The 22,853-nt window shown below is 50.6% G+C and overlaps 1 protein-coding gene across 2 annotated transcripts in view; it reads left to right on the plus strand.

The window, feature by feature from the left end:
* LOC101950459 (complement C3-like) overlaps positions 1-22,853 on the plus strand; it is a 214,266-nt gene that overhangs the window by 57,848 nt on the left and 133,565 nt on the right. Inside the window, exons 28-36 of one of the 2 annotated variants that reach the window (XM_042844156.2) lie at positions 474-624; positions 6,082-6,245; positions 13,968-14,126; positions 15,349-15,499; positions 16,497-16,548; positions 16,746-16,833; positions 18,347-18,436; positions 18,894-18,999; positions 20,490-20,579. In XM_042844156.2, coding sequence (XP_042700090.2) covers positions 474-624; positions 6,082-6,245; positions 13,968-14,126; positions 15,349-15,499; positions 16,497-16,548; positions 16,746-16,833; positions 18,347-18,436; positions 18,894-18,999; positions 20,490-20,579 — 1,051 coding nt within the window. The remainder of the gene's footprint in view (positions 1-473; positions 625-6,081; positions 6,246-13,967; positions 14,127-15,348; positions 15,500-16,496; positions 16,549-16,745; positions 16,834-18,346; positions 18,437-18,893; positions 19,000-20,489; positions 20,580-22,853) is intronic. The other variant, XM_065576278.1, reaches the window with a different exon arrangement.

Consider the following 22,853-nt stretch of genomic DNA (forward strand, 5'->3'; position numbering starts at 1 on the left):
GACACCTCCTCATCTATTATTGGGAGTGGACTACATCCACCCTGATTGAATTGGCCCTGTCAACACTGGTTCTCCACTTGTGAAGTAACTCCCTGCTCTCCATGTGTCAGTATATAATGCCTGCATCTGAAACTTTCACTCTATGCATCTGAAGAAGTGAGGTTTTTACCCACGAAAGCTTATGCCCAAATAAATCTGTTAGTCTTTAAGGTGCCACCAGACTCCTTGTTGTTTTTGTAGATACAGACTAACACGGCTACCCCGATACTTAGAGAGAGATTCATGAGTCTGCTCTAGGGCCTTAGGGCTTTTAGTTCATGCAGTAAAGGCTCATGCATTTAGCTCCCGAGGTCCCAGGTTCGATCCTGCCCTCCGACGACCAGCGTCTGTCGGTGTTACATGAACACCACCCAAAACCTCAGCCTAACTCACAAGTTTGATTTTCCTTTTGTTTTCTTTGTCACCCCTCCTAGAGTTTCGAAGGCAGCATCAGCAAAGCCGCTGACTACTTAGTCCAAAGGTACCAGTCTCTAACCAGACCTTACACTGTGGCTCTTGCGTCCTATGCCTTAGCAATGGTGGGGAAACTGAACACCGAGAAGACGCTCATGAGAGCTTCGACAGGTAAATGAGGGCATCTTATCAACTACTGGAAAGATGTGGCCAAGTCAGGATGGGGTTCAGGGAAGAGAAGCAAAGGAGGTTGGAGAGGGAGTAACTTAGGAGGAATGAATAACAGGCATAGATTTGTTCCTTTTGGCCAGATTTGAGCTTTTAGAGTCTGTCTGGGCAAAAATCACATTGGGGAAGAAATCTATTAGAGCCTCCCTTGGGATAGTGCTTGGGGTGTGGTATAGACCGCCGGGATCCGACTTGGATATGGATAGAGACTTCTTTAATGCTTTTAATGAAGTAAATACTAATGGGAATTGTGTGATCATGGGAGACTTTAACTTCCCAGATATAGACTGGAGGACAAATGCTAGTAATAATAATAGGGCTCACATTTTCTTGGATGCGATAGCTGATGGATTCCTTCACCAAGTAGTTGCTGAACCAACAAGAGGGGATGCCATTTTAGATTTGGTTTTGGTGAGTAGTGAGGACCTCATAGAAGAAATGGTTGTAGGGGACAACCTTGGTTCGAGTGATCATGAGCTCATTCAGTTCAAACTAAATGGAAGGATAAACAAAGATAGATCTGTGACTAGGGTTTCTGATTTCAAAAGGGCTAACTTAAAAAAATTAAGGAAATTAGTTAGGGAAGTGGATTGGACTGAAGAACTTGTGGATCTAAAGGTGGAGGAGGCCGGGATTTACTTCAAGTCAAGGTAGCAGAAACTATCAGAAGCCTGCATCCCAAGAAAGGGGAAAAAACTCATAGGCAGGAGTTGTAGACCAAGCTGGATGAGCAAGTATCTCAGAGAGGTGATTAAGAAAAAGCAGAAAGCCTACACGGAGTGGAAGATGGGAGGGATCAGCAAGGAAAGCTACTTTATTGAGGTCAGAACATGTAGGGATAAAGTGAGAAAGGCCAAAAGCCATGTGGAGTTGGACCTTGAAAAGGGAATTAAAACCAATAGTAAAAGGTTCTATAGCCATATAAATAGGAAGAAAACAAAGAAAGAAGAAGTGGGACCGCTAAACACTGAGGATAGAGTGGAGGTTAAGGATAATCTAGGCATGGCCCAATATCTAAACAAATACTTTGCCTCAGTCTTTAATGAGGCTAATCAGGAGCTTAGGGATAATGGTAGGATGACAAATGGGAATGAGGATATGGAGATAGATATTACCACAGCCAAACTCGAACAGCTTAATGGAACTAAATTGGGGGGGAAAAAAAGTGATCTGGGTAACTACAGGCCCGTTGGTTTGACATCTGTAGTATGCAAGGTCTTGGAAACATTTTTGAAGGAGAAAGTAGTTAAGGACATTACGGTCAATGGTAATTGCGACAAAATACAATATGGTTTTACAAAAGGTAGATCGTGCCAAACCAACCTGATCTCCTTCTTTGAGAAGGTAACAGATTTTTTAGACAAAGGAAACACAGTGGATCTAATTTACCTCAATTTCAGTAAGGCATTTGATACAGTTCCACATGGGGAATTATTAGCTAAATTGGAAAAGATGGGGATCAATATGAAAATTGAAAGGTGGATAAGGAATTGGTCAAAGGGGAGACTACAATGGGTCATACTGAAAAGTGAACTGTCAGGCTGGAAGGAGGTTACTAGTGGAGTTCCTCAGGGATCGGTTTTGGGACCAATCTTATTTAATTTTTTTATTACTGACCTTGGCAAAAAAAAGGGAATGTGCTAATAAAGTTTGCGAATGACATGAAGCTGGGAGGTATTGCCAATACAGAGGACAGGGATATCATACAGGAAGATCTGAATGACCTTGTAAACTGGAGTAATAGTAATAGGATGAAATTTAATAGTGAAAAGTGCAAGGTCATGCATTTAGGGATTAATAACAAGAATTTTTGTTATAAACTGGGGACGCATCACTTGGAAGTAATAGAGGAGGAGAAGGACCTTGGAGTATTGGTTGATCACAGGATGACTATGAGCCGCCAATGTGATATGGCTGTGAAAAAAGCTAATGCGGTCTTGGGATGCATCAGGCGAGGTATTTCCAGTAGAGATAAGGAGGTGTTAGTACCATTATACAAGGCACTGGTGAGAGCTCATCTGGAATACTGTGTGCAGTTCTGGTCTCCCATGTTTAAGAAGGATGAATTCAAACTGGAACAGGTTCAGAGAAGGGCTACTAGGACGATCCGAGGAATGGAAAACCTGTCTTATGAAAGGAGACTCAAAGAGCTTGGCTTGTTTAGCCCAACCAAAAGAAGGCTGAGGGGAGATATGATTGCTCTCTATAAATATATCAGAGGAATAAATACCAGGGAGGGAGAGGAATTATTTAACCTCAGTACCAATGTGGACACAAGAACAAGTGGATATAAACTGACCATCAAGAAGTTTAGACTTTAAATTAGATGAAGGTTTCTAACCATCAGAGGAGTGAAGTTCTGGAACAGCCTCCCAAGGGGAGCAGTGGGGTCAAAAGACATATCTGGCTTCAAGACTAAGCTTGATAAGTTTATGGAAGGGATGGTATGATGGGATGGCCTAATTTTGGCAATTAATTGATCTTTGACTATTAGCGGTAAATATGCCCAATGGTCTGTGATGGGATGTTAGATTGGGGGGGGGGGGGAATCTGAGTTACTGCAGAGAATTCTTTCCTGAGTGTCTGGCTGGTGAGTCTTGCCCACAAGCTCAGGGTTTAGCCATATTTGGGGTTGGGAAAGAATTTTCTTCCAGGGCAGATTGGCAGCGGCCCTGGGGGGTTTTCACCTTCCTCTTCAGCGTGGGGCACTGATCACTTGCTGGAGGATTCTCTGCAGCTTGAAGTCTTTAAACCACAAGTTGAGGACTTCAATGGCTCAGACATAGGTCAGGGGTTTGTTACAGGCATGGGTAGGTGAGATTCTGTGGCCTGCGTTGTGCAGGAGATCAGACTAGAAGATCATAATGGTCCCTTCTGACCTTAAAGTCTATGAATCTATTAACTTGATTGGGCTGGGTGTAAATCTAGAGTAACTCTCCTGGGTTGAGTGGAGTTACTCCAGATTTACACCCATGTGTCTGAGCTCTGGATGTGGCAGAGATATATGGTATTACTTGTCCTCAGGAGGAATCGGAGAGCCCTGTACGTATATCTAAAGCAGGGGTCTCAAACTCAATATACCCTAGGGCCAGGGCCAGTCCTCAAATCCTCCCAGTGGGCCAATAATGTCACTCATGCCGCTCAGAACCTGCCCCCCAAAATTCCACCCCTACCTGCCTAAGGGTCTGGGAGGGAGTTTGGGTGGGGGAGGAGGTCTGGGGTAGGGGATTGGGGTGCAGGCATCAGGAGGGAGTTTGAGTGGGGGAGGGGGTCTGGGGTGCAAGCTCTGGGATGGAGTTTGGGTGCTGGATGCAGGCTCTGGGCTGGGGCAAGAGGTAGGGATGCAGGAGGAGGGTGGGGTTGCAGGCTCTGGGAGGGAGGAGGGGGAGGGGTGCAGGCTCTCTGAGGGAGTTTGGGAGCGGGAGGTGGTATGTGGGGAGGGGGTGAAGGCTCTGTGAGGGAGTTTGGGGGTGGGAAGAGGTGTGTGGGAAGGGGGTACAGGCTCTGTGAGGGAGTTTGGGGGTGGGAGGGGGTATGTGGGAACAGGGTTCAGGCTCTGAGGGAGTTTGGGGGTGGGAAGGGTATGTGGGGAGGGGTGCAGGCTCTGTGAGGGAGTTTGGGAGCAGGAGGGGGTATGTGGGGAGGGGGTGCAGGCTCTGTGAGGGAGTTTGGGAGCAGGAGGGGGTGTGTGGGAAGGGGGTGCAGGCTCTGTGAGGGAGTTCGGGGGTGGGAAGAGTATGCGGGGAGGGGTGCAGGCTCTGTGAGGGAGTTTGGAGGTGAGAGGGGTGTGTGGGAAGGGGGGTTAGGCTCTCGGAGAGAGTTTGGGGGCTGGAGGGGGGTGGGAAGGGGGTGGGGGTGTAGGCTCTGGGAGGGGGCCAGGGGGTGCGGTGCTTACCTGGGGCTCCAAGGCATAGAGGGCCGGGGAGCCTCCGCACACTGTTGTCCCCAGGCACCACCCCCACAGCTTCCCACTAGCTGCAGGGGTGCTCGGGGCCGGCAGACACATGGAGGGAGTAGGCAGACACCTCTCAGCTCCGCTGCGCTGCTGGGCCGCTAGACCATTTTAAATCACCCGGGGGAGGGGAGCGCCCGGGGGCGGCAGGTGGGGCCAAGGGAAAAACCCAGTCCCAAAACTGCTGGAGTCCCGCGGGCCACATTGGAGAGGTTCACGGGATGCAGATGGCCCACGGGCCGCGAGTTTGAGACCCCTGACTTAAAGGATGTAAAACCCGAAATGAAAGAGAGAGAAAAGTGTGGGTCAAGAGGATGTAACTGGATGAAACTGAGGAAAGGGGAATTTCAGAGGATATAGAACAATATTACTCACCAGGAAAATGGAGTTTGCCCCATTGTTTGGGATAGTTAAAACAGGGCAGGACAAAGCTGTTGTCTAGATATAACAATGTTATGTTGAAAAGTGCCAGGTGGGTCTTTGATCCCAAAACGGTCACTGACCTTGGCTATGTCTACAATGCAGGGACTAGAGCGGCACAGCTACGGTGCTGTAGCTATGCCGGTATCACCCCCTATTGTAGATGCAGACTGCACCCATGGAAGGGGTTTTCCATCTCTGTAGGGAGTCCACACCCATGGTCAACGGTAGCTAGGTCAACTGAAGCATTTTTCCATTGACTTAGCTGTGTCTGCACTAGGGGTTAGTTTGGCATAGCTATAGCGCTCCGGAAGGGTGTGTGTGTGTAGATTTTTCACATGCCCTGAATCACACAGCTATGACGACCTAAGTTTTAAGTGCAGACCAGGCCCTTGTTGAAGTTAATGGGTGTGCCAGACACTCTTTCAGACTCAGTGAAAGGAGCAATCAAGACTCTTTCTGTAGTTGATACAGCTAAAAACAATGTAAGGACTGCCCAAGGCACACAGCAGGTAAAGAGCTAAGTCATGTGGGCTGAGGGGTTTCCCTGATTGCAAACATAGGGACTAGTATGTTGGTTTTGCACCCTGTGCGTTAGAGGCAGAAACCAGCTGAAAGCCTGGAGAAGTGTTATGAAACAAGGAGAGAGACATTGCTTGATGGGCCTAGAACTCACTTCAGGGGCAGACTTGGGGATTTCTCAGCAAAGAAGTTGCGTGCTGTTGGGTTCTCTTATGCTCAGGGAAGTGGGACTTTCTGTGCATTTTCGTAAGCAATCCAGTTTACACCAGAGAAAATACCTGAGGCCTATCACCAATTCCTCATCCTAATTGAAACAATCCTCCAAGACCCCAAATATTGGGTAGCTGCTCGGCCCAAAAGGGGCAACAATCAGTTCGACTTACCGATCCTCCATGCGGAAAGTTGGGGAAGTAGTCAGGCGATGGCATGGTCCAGTCAGATCTGCTCAGAATGAGTGGATGTCCTTGGGAAGAGTCCTTTAGCTCGCCTTCTTTGATGCTGCCTAGAGGGAAATCGCTGGGAAGAGCTGAACGCCCGCACCTTCAACATTGAGGGCACCTCGTACGCCTTGCTGGCCTTGCTGAAAATGAAGAAGTATGAGTTGACCGGTCCCATAGTCAGATGGCTGAGAGAGCAGAACTACTACGGCGGGGGATATGGATCTACCCAAGTGAGTATGATCCTTATAATCCCGGGTATCCTTCCAAGACTGTTTTTTGTGGGCAGGTCTCCCATCGGAAGGGATGGGATTCCGATCACTTGAGTCATTGTAGAAAGCCCTGGAGAATGCCCAGAAGAGAACAATCCCTTGTTAGCAAGGGAGGTTTAGGTTGGACATTAGGAAAAAGTTCCTAACTGTCAGGGTGGTTAAACACTGGAATAAATTGCCCAGGGAGGTTGTGGAATCTCCATCTCTGGAGATATTTAAGAGTAGGTTAGATAAATGTCTATCAGGGATGGTCTAGACAGTATTTGGTCCTGCCATGAGGGCAGGGGACTGGACTCGATGACCTCTCGAGGTCCCTTTCAGTCCTAGAATCTATGAATCTATGAATCCTGCATTGCCTGGGAGATGGGCAATGTGACCTATCAGGTCTTTGCCATTGTTAATCTAAGGCGGAGACCAGCATAGGAGTATGACTGAATCTTCTCACTAGAGGCTGCATCCTGCCAAGGTGATGGGTGTGAGCACATGCTTCAGTTTAAGACAGGGAGTTGTCCCAGGGAGTCAATGGGCCTTCTCTTCCCATGGGCAGAAACACACGCACATCTGGATTCATTCTGGCATTTGTTTGTTTTTTGGCCATTAGTCTGGAGACAGGGTACCAGGCGTGTACGACCAATGGTCTGAGTACATATGACAAAGCCATGGTGGATCATGACTAATCTGAATAAATTTGGGTTTAATCCATCGCTGAGTAGAACTGTAAACTTATTATTTTTGGATTTTTTTTAAACTGTTCTTATACAAGGCACTGGAGAGGATAAAAGCCCTACTGCTAGTGACAGCTAAATAAAGATCACTATGGAGTGTCCTCAGATATCCCTCCCTTCTCTGGGGTACGGGGCCACTAGGAACTATAGGGTCTGTCTGTGTCCAGCAGCCTCAGTAGAGAAACCCCTTTACATTCCTTGCTACCGAGTCTTGTCTTTTCTCTACCTAAATGGATGCTACAAGCTCTGCTGGGAGTGGTCTGTATTTTTGGAAAAGGTAACAGAGGGTCCTGATGGCATCTGAAGAAGTGAGGTTCTTACCCACGAAAGCTTATGCTCCTTATACTTCTGTTAGTCTCTAAGGTGCCACAGGACCCTCTGTTACCTTTTACAGATTCAGACTAACATGACTACCCCTCTGATATATTTTTGGAGTCACAGGCCATGTGTTCTATCCCTAACACTGTGCTGTGTGTGGCATAGATGTCTCTATATATGTGACCTACACACCTCCTGGGTGTGGTGCCTGTCCCCTCCAGTGGCACCGAGACAACTTAGAGAGAGAGTTTAATGTATCCGCTACAGCCTTAGCTAAGGGACACAGGGCTTTTAGCTCAGGCAATAGAGGCTCATACTTTTAGCAAGAGGTCCTGTGTTTGAGTCTTGGACAAGCCCCCACTTGTAATACCGATAGATCCTGGTTGTCGGTGGGTGGGATCGAACCTGGGACCTCTGGAGCTAAATGCATGAGCCTCTCCTGCATGAGCTAAAAGCCACATGGCCCTTAGCTAAGGCTGTAGCATACTCATTAATCTCTCGCACTAAGTGGTCTCAGTGCCACTAGAGGGGATAGAGCACCACACCCTATGGAGGTGTGTGGGTTACATATACATAGAAGGAGCCACTATCTTGTTGCGCTGTGTCCAGCTGACAATTGGCCCCTGTTAATAGCTAAGGGCCATGGGAAGCTAATTGACCATGCACGATTTATTTATTGACCATGGGTTCTATTCCTGGCTTGGCCACTGGCTTCCTGGGTGACCCTGGGAAAGTTAGTTCCCTGCCCTGTGCCTCTGTTTCCCCATCTGTACAATGGGGATAAAGATACTGTACTGCTTTGTAAAGTGCTTGGAGGTCTACTGATGAAACACACGACAGAGGAGCCAGGTAATATTATCATATAACCCTTTGCCTGCGTGACACCCAGTGGAACCCTGGTGTTCTTCTTCGAGTGCTTGTTCATGTCAATTCCAATCAGGTGTGTGCGCGTGCACGTGCACGTTGGCCGGAATATTTTTCCCTTAGCAGCATCCATCGGGTCAGCCTGGGTGCCCCCTGGAGTCGCACCCTCATGGCGCCTAATATATAGCCCTGCTGACCAGCCACCCCTTCAGTTCCTTCTTACTGCCAGTGACGGTGGCTGGAACTTCCCTTAGCTCTTGCTCAGCAAGTTTCTTCTCTATTCCATTGTATATAGTTAGTTCTTAGTGTTGTTTGAGTTAATAGTTTAGTATAGTACAGTGTTTATTGGGGTTTCCTCCCCCACTCTGGCCCCGGCACCATGATATGCCGCGGTCCCCGGGTTTCAAGAACTCTGTGGCCTGCACCAAGCGCATGCAGAAAAGTGACCCGCACTCGTTGGGTCTACGGTGCCTGGGGGGATACCCATCAGAAAGATTGTTGTAATATCTGCCGCGAGTTCTGTCAGAGAACATTTAAAGAAAGGGAACAGCGGCTCAAGGTGATCTTCATGGAGGCAGCCCTATGCCCCCACTCTGACCCGGGCTCGAGAGACCCGACCCCTACGGCGTCATCCTCAACGCGGAGCGCCCCAGTGCCGTCGGCGAGTTCAGCACCAAGGAAGGACTCCTCCAGGGACATGGTTCCGCACGGGGCCTATCTCACAGTAGGAACCGCTCCCACTTGCCAGTGCCTCAAAAGAAGAAAAAGCTGGACGACCGTTCTCCTCCAGCTAAGCCAGGAGACGTCCGACCCCAGGTGGGCCACTCCTCGGCATCTCCTTCTGGGGCCGTGTCGACTCCTGCCCAGGGGTGGCAGTCGAGTCCGGCCCCATCTTGATCACCGGGGCCTACGCAGCAGCTGCAGCTCCCGTCCACGCCAGAAGCGTACCAGGCTGCTCAGCACTTCGTCCACCTGATGGCACCGTTCTCGCCTGCCAGGGAGGAACCCTCAGCACCGACATAGCTGCATCCTCCGGTGCACTCTAAAGGGAAGCTGGCTATGATGTCGAGGTGCTCCCCTTTGCCTTGTCCATCGGCGCCTACCCGCTCCAACAGAGAGCCTTACTGCTCCTCAAGCTCTTGACATTCGAGGCACCGAGGACCAGCTCCTCCGTGGTCTTCAGTGTCTGAGACCTTGGAGTCGGAGTCTGACTCCTATTGCTCGGGTAGGAGCAGAAGTCGTAGAGTAAGGTTGGGTAGAGACAGAAGAGAGCATCAGGCGTGGCCTCCACAGTGGCAGAACCCGCCTCAGTGGCCCTTCTGGACCCCCTGGGCTTTTCACCAGGGCCAGGGAGGAACCCAGGGCCCACGCTCAGCAACATCTTCACCACCTTCGTACCACCTTCCGCGGTGCATCTGCCCTTTGCCTCCAGCCCAGTCGTTGACTCCGGCACCGTGCTCAGCTCCGACTTCGGCACCGGCCTTCACGGCATCGATGCACCCGTCTCCCACTCCTGCACCATTGTTGATGTTGACCTCGATGCAGACACCTACGGCCCCAGTACCAATGTCGGCACCGGGCCCCCCTGCCACCCACTGCCAAATGCAATGAGTGGCAGTATTTCATGTCATCAAGAAGCTTTGAGCATCTATATTCCCACCCACCTCTGGACTTGCTGGTTGTCGAGGCGGCTAACCAGCGGGAGAGACAGGTTTCCAAGGTCCTTCCCCAAAGAACAGGGACGCTAAATGCCTAGACTTCGTGGGTAGAAAGGTCTACTCGACTGGTGGTTTGCAGCTCCGTATTGCTAACCAACAGGCCATTGTGAGCAGGTACTCTTATAACACCTGTGCGGCAATGGCAAAGTTCACGGAGCTCATCCCTTCGGATTCCCAATTGGAGTTCACCGCCTTGGTGGAAGAAGGGAAATTAGTGCCCTGGTCCTCCTTGCAGGTAGCTTTAGATGCTGCCCATGCTGCCACTAGAGTGATGGCGACAGGGGTGGCTATGCAGTGGGGGGGCCGACAGCAAGTCTCAGGGTTACCCTACGAGGTCCAGTAAACCATTCAGGACCTTCCGTTTGAGGGTGAGACTGTTTTCAGAGAAGACGGACAAACGGCTCCACAGCCTAAAAGATTCCCGAGCCACCCTCAGATCCTTGGGCTTGCATACCCCTGCCACACAGTGGAGACACTTCCGCCCGCAGCCTCCTAAAAGGTTCCAGCAGCAGAACCGCCAAGTCAATTATCGGAGGAGGAACCGGAGTGGCAGGAGGAGGCAACATCCCTCTGCTAATCAAGGCTCTGGCCAGCCCAAACCGCCCTCTGGCCCTACACCGGCCTTTTGAAGGTGTGATCGAGGACGGCGTTCCAGACCAGAGACTGGATCTACCCCGCCTTACATTTTCCTCATGACTATCCCCTTTCCACTGTGCATGGTCCCATATCACGTTGGTCTGCTCCGCATGGTACAGGGGGGATATTCCATCCAGTTCTGTGCCCTCCTGCCTTCCCACCTTCCTTCCCCATCCCTCTTCAGGGACCCTTCTCATGAGCAACTTCTCATTCAGGAGGTGCAGTTGCTCCTAGCACCAGGGGCGGTGGAGGAGGTTTCACTGGAACACAGGGGCGAGGGTTTCTATTCCCACTATTTCCTAATACCGAAGGCCAAAGGTGGCCTCAGACCTATCCTGGACCTGCGTGACCTCAATAAGTTTGTGAGGAAACTCAGGTTCCCCATGGTCTCCCTGGCCTCCATCATCCCTTCACTGAATCCAGCAGACTAGTATGCTGCCCTCGACTTGAAGGACACATATTTTCATATAACAATCGCGCACAACCCCAGAAAGTTCCTCAGGTTTCTGGTCAATGGTTCCCATTACTAATTTACTGTCCTCCCGTTCGGCCTGTCATCAGCACCTCGAGTATTTACCAAGTGCATGGCAGTCGTCGCCACCTTTCTGCGGAGACAACAGGTACAAGTGTTTCCGTACCGCGAGGGCTGGCTGGTCAAAGGCCGCTCCAGGGCTCAGGTGGAAGCTCAGGTGGCATTTATCAGAGCCACCTTCGACAATCTAGGCCTGTTACTGAACAAAGCCAAATCGACTCTGTCCCCAGTCCAGAGGATAGAGTTCATGGGGCGGTACTGGACTCAACTCAAGCCAGAGCATCCCTCCTGCAGGCGAGATTCTAGGCCCTCAACACCATGATCTAGGGACACATGCAGTTCCCCACCACCACCGCGAGAAATTGCCTGAAGCTTCTCGGGCACATGGCAGCCTGTTCGTACGTGGTACAACACGCCAGACTCAGGCTTTGGCCGCTTCAGTCGTGGCTTGCGTCAGTGTACAGACCTGCCAGGGACAGCTTGGACCGGATCGTGACCCTGCCTCGCCCTATCCTCGACTTGCTCCGGTGGTGGACGGACGTTCAGCAGGTGTGCTCAGGAGTTCCCTTCGCTGCCCCACAGCCATCCCTAGGGCTGGTGACGGACACATCAGATTTGAGATGGGGAGCTCATCTGGGGGACCACAGGACTCAGGGCCTCTGGTCGCAGACAGATCTCGGTCTTCATATCAACGTCAGGGAGCTCAGAGTAGTGCACCTAGTGTGTCAGTCATTCCGCCCTTATCTAACAGGTCAATGTGTATCGGTCATAATGGACAATATGACTGCAACGTTCTATATCAACAAACAGGGGGGTGCACGCTCCTCTCCCCTGTGCCAGGAAGCCCTCAGGCTATGGGAGTTTTGTATAGAACACTCAGTTAATCTACAGGCGTCGTACCTTCCCGGGGTCCAGAACAAGCTGGCAGACCACCTCAGCAGGTCGTTCCACAGCCACGAGTGGTCCCTTCGCCCGGACGTCGCATGTTGGCTCTTCCAGAGGTGGGGCTGCCCCCTGATCCATCTCTTCACCCCGTGATGCAACAGGAAGTGTCAGCAGTTCTGCTCCTTCCAGAATCACAGTCTGGGTCCCACAGCAGACACGTTCCTCTTCCATTGTGGGGGACCTCTTCTATACGCCTTGCCACCTATACTGCTCATCCACAAGATCCGCAGAGACTGGGCTTGCGTCATTCTCTTAGCACCAGCCTGGCCCCGTCAGCATTGGTACACGTCTCTCCTAGACATGTCCGTGGGAGCCCCGATTACCTTGCCGCTCTTCCCGGACCTTCTCACTCGGGATCATGGGTGTCTCCAACACCTGAACCTGCAGTCGCTCCATCTCACAACATGGAGGCTCCATGGCTGAATCTGTTCAAGCTTTCCTGTTCAGAACAAGTCAGACACGTCCTTCTTGGAGTAGGAAACCCTCCACTCCATGTACCTGGCCAAGTGGAAGAGATTTTCAATCTGGTCAGCGCAGTGCATCTTGCCCCCGGCACTAGCCTCAGTGCCCCACATTTTGGATGATCTTCTCCACTTGAAGCAGGAGGGTCTCTCCTTGTCTTCTATAAGAGTGCACCTGACTGCCATCTCAAGCTTTCCATCCGGGGGTACAGGGCTGTTCAGTTTTCGCTAACCCTCTGGTCAGCCACTTCCTGAAGGGACTTGACAGGTTGTACCTGCACATCTGCCAACCGGTTCCTGCTTGGGACCTCAACTTGGTCCTCTCTAGGCTCATGGGGCATCCCTTTAAGCCTTTAGCAACCTGCGCCCTGCTCTACCATTCTTACAAGGTCTCATTACTGGTGGTGATAACTTCAGCCCAGAGGGTGTCTGAACTCAGGGCCCTAACGTCGGAGCTGCCCTTCACCGTATTTGATAAGGACAAGGTTCAGCTCAGGCCCAATCCGGCCTTCCTCCAGAATGTTGTATCGCAGTTCCACATCAACCTGGACAGTTTCCTCCCAGTTTTCTACCCTAAACTCATTCGAGTAGTAGGGAGCAGAGGCTCCACACTCTAGATGTCTGCAGAGCGCTGGCCTTTTACATCGAGAGGACAAAACCATTCAGGAAGTCGGTACAGCTCTTGTGGCAATAGCGGCCAGGATGAAGGGTCAGCCGATTTCGACCCAGTGCATTTCATCATGGATTGTGGCCTGCATTACTGAGTGCTACGATCTAGCAGGGATCCCAGCACCCCCCGATAACGGCGCACTCTACAAGGGCGCAAGCTTCATCAACAGCATTCCTGGCTCAAGTCCCCACCCAGGAAATCTGCAGGGCGGCAACGTGGCCATCCATATACATTTTCGCTGCGCATTATGCGATTACTAGGTAGGCCAGAGACGATGCGGCCTTTGGTAGAGCAGTACTCCAATCAATGGACAGCTCCGACCCAACCTCCTAGATTTGGTTTGGGAGTCACCTGATTGGAATCGACATGAACAAGCACTCGAAGAAGAAAAAGCGGTTACTCACCTTTTGTAACTGTTGTTCTTCGAGATGTGTTGTTCATGTCCATTCCAACACCCACCCTCCTGCCCCTCTGTCAGAGTAGCCCGCAAGAAGGAACAGAAGGGGTGGCTGGTCAGCAGGGTTATATATTAGGTGCCATGAGGGTGCAACTCCAAGGGGCACCTAGGCAGACCCTACGGATGCTGCTAAGGGAAAAATCTTCCGGCCAACGTATACGTGCGTGCGCACACAATTGGAATGGACATGAACAACACATCTCGAAGAACAACAGTTACGAAAGGTGAGTAACTGTTTTTTTTCTTTCATTGTACTTTTGGTTCCTCTTCATTAAAAAGTCAATTTAGAAGCTGTCAGATGTTCAGAGCAATAGGACAATATGGTGTAACCCTCTTGTCTTTCTTCTGGTGTTCTAGGCGACCATCATGGTGTTCCAGGCTCTTGCGCAGTACCAGATAGACGTTCCACAGTACAAAGACTTGAATTTGAATGTTACTATTCTCCTGCCGGGCCGTGTTAATCCGATAAAGTACAGCATCTTAAATCACAACGCTCTGGTGGCCCGAACAGCAGAGGTATCATGCTTTCTGTGTGATTAGTAGAGACCACTGATTATAGAGAAAGGGGATTTGACTAGAACCTCCTATCCAAACCCTTTTGGGAGGGGGAGGGGAATTCATATTCCTGGCACCAGATCCAAATGCATCCACACTTTTGACTCAGATTTTTAAGACCAGAAGAGACCATTATGATCATCTCGTCTGACCTTCGGCATGACACAGTCCAGAGAATCTCACCTACTAATTTCGGCATCAAGCCCATAACTTCTAGCTGAGCTGTGAGATGTCTCTTAGATAGATAGATATCCAATGTTGACTTAAAGTCTTCAAATGATGAAGAATCCACCACATCCTGTCAGGCTCTCGGTTCTAGGCAGTCAGGCCTGGTGGTTGGAGCTGGCAGTAGAGTCGGGACTGGGCCAAGGGCAATGCTGAAATCAGGGTCTGGGGACAGGCCGTGGGTCAGAATCCACAGATAAGCCAAATCAATTGCAGTCAGAGTCCGGTTGCAGGCCACCGGTCAAAGCCAGGTTGGAGTCAGTCCGAGGGCCTGGGAGGTCAGGAGGAGGATGCAGGCTGGAGCGGGTCTGTAACAGGGCTGGAGCAGGGCACAGACAAAGCTGAAGTGAGATGGAACAAGGCTTGGGCATGGCTGGGGCAGGAACAGGAACCGGATCAAGGGCAGGCCAGAAGCCTGGGGCGTCTGTAACACTGCAAGGCCGGAGGAAGGTCCCTGGCCAACTAGAGCTGTTGTTCAGAGTAACTCTCAGCTCTAATGGGGACAGTGAAATACTTGTGCCTGGGGGTCATCTGGCCTGGGCCCTGACCAGGGATAGTCACTGCAGGCTCCGTTGGAGGGGTGAGTCGCCGCAGCTGAGTGATCAGCCCTGGGCTGGCTGGGGTTTGCCTCACACATCCCGAGGTAAATTGTTCCAGGGTTAGTGACCCGGAGTGTGTGGTTTTGAGCTGAATCCAGAAGTAGGAGGGGATGGGTTGCTATTTAGGCTTGTCTCTGGAGAAGCAATATGTCTGGAGATCAAAGAGTTACTGCCTGGGAGTGACCTTTTTTCTCCTTCATGCTATTGTCTCTGCAGAGTCCCCCCAGCCCCTCCGGGTGAGTGACTGTCAATCTCACCAGCTTCATTTTCTTCATTAGCTTCATTTGCCCTGTCTTTAAATAATAAAAATAATTAATAATGAAGTACAAAAGAAAATTAACCTTGGATCAACTTTACAGACCAAACGGAATGCAGACTTCACTGTGAAGGCAGAAGGAACTGGACAAGGGACCTTAACTGTAGTAACGGTTTATAACGCAAAGCTACGGGAGGATGATTCTCAGTGTAAGAAGTTTGACCTGAGGGTATCGGTCGAAGAAGCCCAGGGCGGTAAGTAACCGCCTGTCTTTTCTCTTCTGAAGCTTGCTGTCAATCCTCAGATCTGGACAAATTTGGCTCCGTTACAGCAGTTTAACTCCATGGACAGCAGCGGATTGACACCAATGTGTAAACCAACCACCATCTCTGCAATCACATTCTTAACTTTGGAAAGTATTTTTGTGAAGCTTCTTCAAACTCTCCCAGTTCCCGAGTCCTACAAAATTATACCCATAGGGCAGGCACTAAATAATATTTCCAGCTACTACATGTTCTAGGTTGCAACTAATGAGGGAGCAGATGCTGCCTTCTCTCATCCTGGCACTTGTTAGCAGCAGAGGTGGAGCATCGGATGTGGATGGGAACACAGGCGAGCTACTCTGGGTATGGTCTCTCTCTAACGTAGAGATGAGCCCATGCCAGGCAGTCTGGTGACAGACCCAGACTTCTAGTGCACACATTTCCAGACAGCCTGGGTGTGAAATCAGCCTGGGACAGAGGTCAGGATCTTCAGCACCCAAAACACAAGCCTCTGTGGCCTGGGCTAAAGGAGTAATTTCCTTTAGCTGTGAATAGCTGATCGCTAGTTGCTAGGGCTGGCCAGTAGAGGGAGACATGACCACACATTAGACCAGCATAGGATAGAGGGATCCGGGATTTTGGCACTGCTTTTACAGAAACGAGCCAGCCATAAATTGTTCTTAACTTTCCCAGCTGTCCAAGTCCACACCCACCGGCTCTGTCTGTTTCAGTTCCCCTTTCTGCTAACCCAAGACTATATTTCGTTTGTGCCACCCAGCTGGGAGAGGCTTTTTAGTTTGCGTGCCACGGATGGGAAGAATTATTTATGGATTGCTGGAGGGGCGGGGAGGTTTATTGAGGGATTTCTCACACCTACTGTAGGACCTGTTTAAGCCATGTTAGTGCACCTAAAAAACAAAAGAGGATTTATTTGGCATGAAATTTACACTGAGATATGAATTTCTTTTCTCTTCTGCAATGTTTCTAGTGAAGAAGCCGGAAGGAGCGATGCGTTCAGTCTATATTAAAATCTGCATCAGGTGAGAACAATGCCCTTTAATGAGGATAAATAGATGGACAGATGCAGGGGGTACCTGGAGAATCCTGGGCTATGAATTTTTCTATGGAATGGCCAAAAAAATTATGATAAAGCAACAGGAGCTGGTGGAGTGATCACAAAATCAGTGTTCAAGTGATGAATTCTGATCAAAAGGGTATTTTCTCTTCTCCTTGTTAGGTTCCTCGGTGTGGTTGATGCCACAATGTCCATCATCGATGTCTCCATGCTTACTGGCTTCTCACCGGACGTGGAGGATCTTAAGAGAGTACGTCAGTGTAATCTGAGAACAGGGAACGTAATAAACAATGCAGTGGCTCGGCTGGGGCTTTCAGATGAGAAAATCCAAGGCAGCAGGTGAACAGTCAGGCTCCAGGGTTAAACCTGGAGGGAGACCAGAAGGTTGTAAGGATTGGTAACAGCTTTAGGAAACCGCAACCAGTTCTCTCCAGGTCGGTGATGGAATGTCATCTCCAGTGGGCAGTTTTGGGGGCCTTTTGGGGACTCAACTCAGTTTCCTTGGGGATGGGTGTTCACATCTCCATAACCAGCTTGGCAGTTCATAGCCCCGGCACCTCTGGGCTTGCTGCTTCAGTTATGAAAGTAAAAAAAAAAAAAAAAATTGGTTGAGCCCAGGTACACTGTGGTCACTGAACCTGGGACCTTTATCATGAAAAGCACAATTGTTTCAGCGAGAGTACCAGCTCCCTTAGCTGTGGATAGGGTTGCCAACTTTCTAATCACATGAAACCGAACACCCTTGCCCCGCCCCTTCCCTGAGGCCCCGCTCCTGCCTCGGCTCTTCTCCAAAATCCGGCCTCCCCACTCACTCCATCGCCATCCCCTTGTCGCTCACTCTCCCTAACCCTCACTCACTTTCACCAGGCTGGGACAGGTGGTTGTGGTGCGGGAGGGGTCAAGGGCTCTCGCTGGGGGTGCGGGTTCCAGAGTGGGGCAACAAATGAGGTGTTCAGGGTGCGGGAGGTGGTTCCAGGCTGGGGCATGAGGTTGGGGTGTAGGGAGCAGGTTAGGGCTCCGGGTGGGGATGTGGGCTCTAGGGTGGCGCCAGGGATGAGCGGGTTGGGGTGCAATAGGGGGCTCCAGACTGGGGCAAGGGGTGGACTTGCGGGAGGGGGGGAGGGGTGCAGGCTATGAGAGGGCATTAGGGTATGGGAGGGGGTTCTAACCTGGGGCAGGGGTTGAGGTGCAGGAGGGGGTTCATGGTGCGGGCTTCAGCCAGGCAGCACTTATCTCAGGCAGCTCCTGGAAGCGGTGACATGTCCCTCCAGCTCCTAAGCGAAGGGGCCAGGGGGCTTTGTGTGCTGCCCGCACCTGCGGGCACCGCCCCTGCAGCTCCCATTGGCCGCTGTTCCTGGACAATCGGAGCTGCAGAGCTGGCGCTTGGGGCAGGGTCAGTGTGCGGAGCCCCTGTGACCGCTCCTGCGCCTAGGAGCTGGACATGCCGGCCACTTCTGGGAGCTGTGCGGAGCCAGGACAGGTAGGGAACCTGCCTTAGCCGCACTGCGCTGCTGACTGACGCTCCCAGGGTCCCTTTTCGACCAAGTTTTCCACTCGAAAACCAGACGCCTGGCAACCCTAGCTGTTGAATAAATAGCAGGCTAGTATCCTCCATGCAGATCCTATCATGGGAGACGTGATCACAAGCGCGACACCACTGAGTCACGTAGTGAGATGGTGGGTTTTTTTCGCCCAGCTGCAGGACTTTCACAGAGACGCTGCCTTACCCACAATGCCTCTTGCTTTTCCTTGTTCACATTTAGCTTTCCCAAGGGGTCAACAGATACATTTCCAAGTTTGAAATCAACAAAGCCCCGTCCGACAGAGGCAACCTCATAATCTACCTGGACAAGGTAAAGACTCGACGGGGGCTTCTCTGATCCTGTGTTAATTTCATGGGCTCCTGATGATCCAAACTGCTCTCCCAGATACACCCTGGCATCCCCGCAGACGTCAGCAGGTTGACAAACTGCAACCCATGGCCAAATTTGACTCACTGGTCCAGATTCAGGCTTTCCACTAGGAACAACTGAATGGGCCAGATCCTCAGCTGGTGTATATGGATGTAGGTCCATTGACTTCAGTGGGAAATGCAGCATCAGACACTGAGGTTGAATCTGCTTCTCTGTGTCATTCACTTCTTCTTTCCTTTCCTTTCACTTCTCTAGTTTTTCTTTCCTCCACCTGCCTCACTTTCTCTTTCCCCTCTTTTTCCCCCAACATCTCCCACTCTTTTATTCCTTTTCATTCTCTCTTTTCCATCCAGCCACCCTTTGGCCTAAGCAATCCTGTTATTTCCCCCGCACCCAGGTTTCTCACACAGAGGAGGAATGCCTGCAGTTTAAAGCTCACCAGTTTTTCGAAGTTGGTCTCATTCAGCCGGCATCCGTCACAGTCTACGACTATTACGCCATAGGTAACAGATCGCAGCTCTCCTCACCATTCAAGGCACCATGGCTTCAAATTCTGCTCTGGGTTACATTGGTATCATTACCTCTTGCAGTCTTTTGCTGCAGTACTTAGGTATCATTATCCCCGTGTCACAGAGGGGATGCACTGAGGTGTTGAGAGACTTGCTCTCAGGTAAGCCCTAGACAGCTAGTAGCACAGCTGGGAGCAGACTGCCAGTTCAGAGCTCTAAGTACAGCTTCCGCACACACAGTCCCCTCCCACCATTGGAAATAGAACCCAGGCGTCCTGAATCCCCATCTCCTGCTCTTCACTATTCACGCTCCCTTCTTGACTTTTCCAGATCACTGTACCCCTTTCAGGAGTCTGATTTGCCGTGCGTACCCCAAGTTTCACCTCACTTAAAAACGACTTGCTTACAAAATCAGACATAAAAATACAAAAGTGTCCCAGCCGCACTAGTACTGACAAGCTGCTGACTTCCTCATTTTTTACCATGTAATTATGAAATAAATCAATTGGAATATAAATATTGTACTTACATTTCAGTGTGAGACGTGAGCCTGTTTTCACTTATGAGCCTGGTCATTCGGTGGCTGGAGAGCGGCAGCTGCCGGCCAGTTCCCAGCTCTCAAGGCAGCACCGCTGCCAGCAGCAGCGCAGATATTAGGGGGGCATGAGCTGCTGCTGGCGGGAGCGCTGCCTTCAGAGCTGTGCGGCCAGAGAGCGGCAACTGCTCGCCGTGGAGTTCATGTTGCTGGCGGTGAATGAGGACTAGTTTTTCAATCCTGCTCCTATCCCGCCCCACAATATCTACTCCCACTCCCACCCGCTCCTGCATTGTTTGTTGAATTTTTATCCTGCTCCCACTATTTTGGTAGCAGGACCTGTGGGATCTCAGTCCCACTGCAGGGCTCTAGAGCCTGTTGTAAAACTAGGCAAATAAGTTAACATACCCCCTGGAAGACCTGTGCGGACCCCAGGGTTATGTGTCCCCCTGCTTGAGAACTACTGAATTAGAACACAGGGGTTTTAGACTCATAGACTTTAATGCCAAACAGGACCATCATGATCATCTAGTCTGACTACCTGCCCACCTCCTAGTTCCTCTTGTTCTAACATTACCCCATGTTGGAAGTATATGGTCACGCTCATCGCCTTAACACACCCATGCAAAGGTAGACAAAATAATAAAGGGACCTCTGACTACTGGCAATAATTATCCTACTTGCCATCTCCCCACCTTTTACCTCCAGCGGTGAATTTGCTGCTAGTGTGATTAAGAGGGTGTCTCCAACAAGCACCAGCCCATCATTTCAAGTTGATGGTTTCCTATAGCTAAGAAAGTCGTTCCCACAGACTGCTGTTCCCTTCCCCAGGGTCACCCGGGGGGACTTCTGCTTGAGTAAGGGCTTCTGGGTTGTCTCCTAGGTGCTGTAAACTGTGGCCGTTGTTCTGCGGGAGGGGGAATGATCCGTGTCTCTGATCTTTCTCTAGATGACCGGTGCACCAAGTTCTACCGCCTGTCTAAGCAGAGCGGGCTCTTCAATAAGATCTGTCACGGGGAAGTCTGCCGCTGTGCAGAAGGTAAGGAGAGTCCTGTCTCTGCTTACACCTCTGGTGGGGGGTCCCCTGTCAGCTTTACCAGCAAACGTGCACTCCCAGGGGCCCCCAGCATCAGCCCTCTCCATTGCCGATCTGGGTCCTCCTTCCCTGTGGGCTCTGGGCGATTCTCACGTGCGCTACAGGCTCATGGCAGCCACAGGCAGGATGGTTCCTGAGTCTGTCCCCCAGCCTGAAGCTCTGACTCTTGGCCAGCTGTGTCTCTGCTACACACCACCACATACGGGAATGGTGGGACCAGGGTCGGGGTGAGGGCACCCTCAGTGGAAATATGTGGGGGATGCACCCCCACATGAACTCATGCATGCCTGGGGAGGGGAGACAAGAAAGGACCCAGAAGGGACTGCAGGGCCTGAGATTGGGCCCGGGAGCGGAACAGGCCTTGGAGGCTGTAGGAATCCCCAGGACCCACCTTCCCAGCCTGAATCCTGCCCCTCACCCCCACAGAGTTTCAATATCTTCCTTCACTCCCTCTCCTATCCCCTCTCCCCCACATTTGCAGATGGTTTCCACCCTCCCTGACCACCTATCCTCATATGTGGTCCCTCCCTCTCTTTTCCAATGGCAACCCCACCCGCCAATCACAGGAGAGCTGGCGGCAGGACGTAGAAGCAGAATTTCTCTAGCTAGCTGGGTGACCAGGAGGGAGCGGGTATTGCAGACGTCAGTTCCTCCTCTCTGCCCATCCGGGGCTTGGGGGCTGGGCCAACCCAGCTGATCCGTGTGTGATGATATGCTCCATATGTTTTATGAAAATTTACTTTGAATGTGAATATAATGTAACTGGAATATGCTTTATGCAAAAGGTCTCTTGTAAGATATCATTACAAAGCTTATAATCTACTGAGTGTGTTCATCGTGTCTGTATGAATGTATCATTCTTGTATCTGAAAGTAGCAATATGAAATATAACTCTGAGGTCCTATTGTAGTTATGCAAAGTGTGGGCCATTAATGGTAGTTTAGAATCTTGATGGCTCCCATTGACTAGGACAATTGATTGTAAATGGCTCTGTTTACTTGTAAGCCTTCCTGTATACCTGTGTGCCAGCCAGCGGGTAATGAGGTCTCACAGAACATGTGAACATGTCAAATGATACTGAAATTCATCTTAAACCTGGTGCTTCTCCATTGAGAAGGAGGGGTGGGAACCCAGAGAGAGGCAAAAGATTCCCGCCTTGTGCCAAAGATATAAAAGGGGGTGGAACAGAACAAAGGGGGCTTCCAGTCATGAGAAATCCCCTAGTTACCACCTGAGCTGGAACTAACAAAGATTGTACCAGGGGAAAGGATTGGGCCCAGACTAGGAAGAAGTCTAGTCTGTGAAAGAAGCTTATTGGAACATCTCTAAGAGTGAGATTTACCTGTATTCACTTTCTTAATGCATTAGGCTTAAACTTGCGTGTTTTGTTTTATTTTGCTTGGTAACTTACTTTGTTCTGTCTGTTATTACTTGGAACCACTTAAATCCTACTTTTTATAAGAACACTTTTGCTTATTAATTAACCCAGAGTAAGTAATTAATACCTGGGGGAGCAAACAGCTGTGCCTATGTCTCTATCAGTGTTATAGAGGGCGGACAATTTATGAGTTTACCCAGCATAAGCTTTATACAGAGTAAAACGGATTTATTTGTTGTTTGGATCCCATTGGGTGCTGGAGACAGGAGAACTTGCTGAGCTGTTTTCAGTTTAATCTGCAGCTTTGGGGGCGTGGTTCAGACCCTGGGGCTATGTTGCAGCAGGCTGGCCTGTCTTGCTCAACAAGACAGGGTTCTAAAGTCCCAAGGTGGCAAATAAAACGGGCTCAGAGGTAGTTTCAGCACTCAGGTGACAGTCCCAAGGGGGTCTCCGTGACTGAACTAGTCACACCGTGGAGTGGGGCTGCACACATTGAAGCAGGGCAGTCTGGGATGCAGGAGTTGCTGGGTTTCCAGCCATTTCGACAGGGATGCTCCTCCCTGGTTATGAAACTTCAGTGGAAACATACCAGCTGTTTCAGTGGTTGGAATCCGGTCTGGGGGTGGGGGGTGTGACATGAAGTCAGGCACTTCTTGAAAATATCTGGGTCCTCTTATTACAGGATGCCCAGAGCTGGCCCCCCTAAACCCCCCCGCTGTCAGTTTCAGCACAGAGGCCAAGTATTGAATGAGCCATGGAGGCTCCACTCCCCGCTGACTCTTAGGAAGGGATCCCCTAGAAGAGGGTGGAGACCCATTGGTGGGGCCGTTGTTCAGTGG

This window comes from Chrysemys picta, chromosome 22 (assembly GCF_011386835.1).
Source record: "Chrysemys picta bellii isolate R12L10 chromosome 22, ASM1138683v2, whole genome shotgun sequence".
In the NCBI taxonomy this organism is placed as follows: domain Eukaryota; kingdom Metazoa; phylum Chordata; order Testudines; family Emydidae; genus Chrysemys; species Chrysemys picta.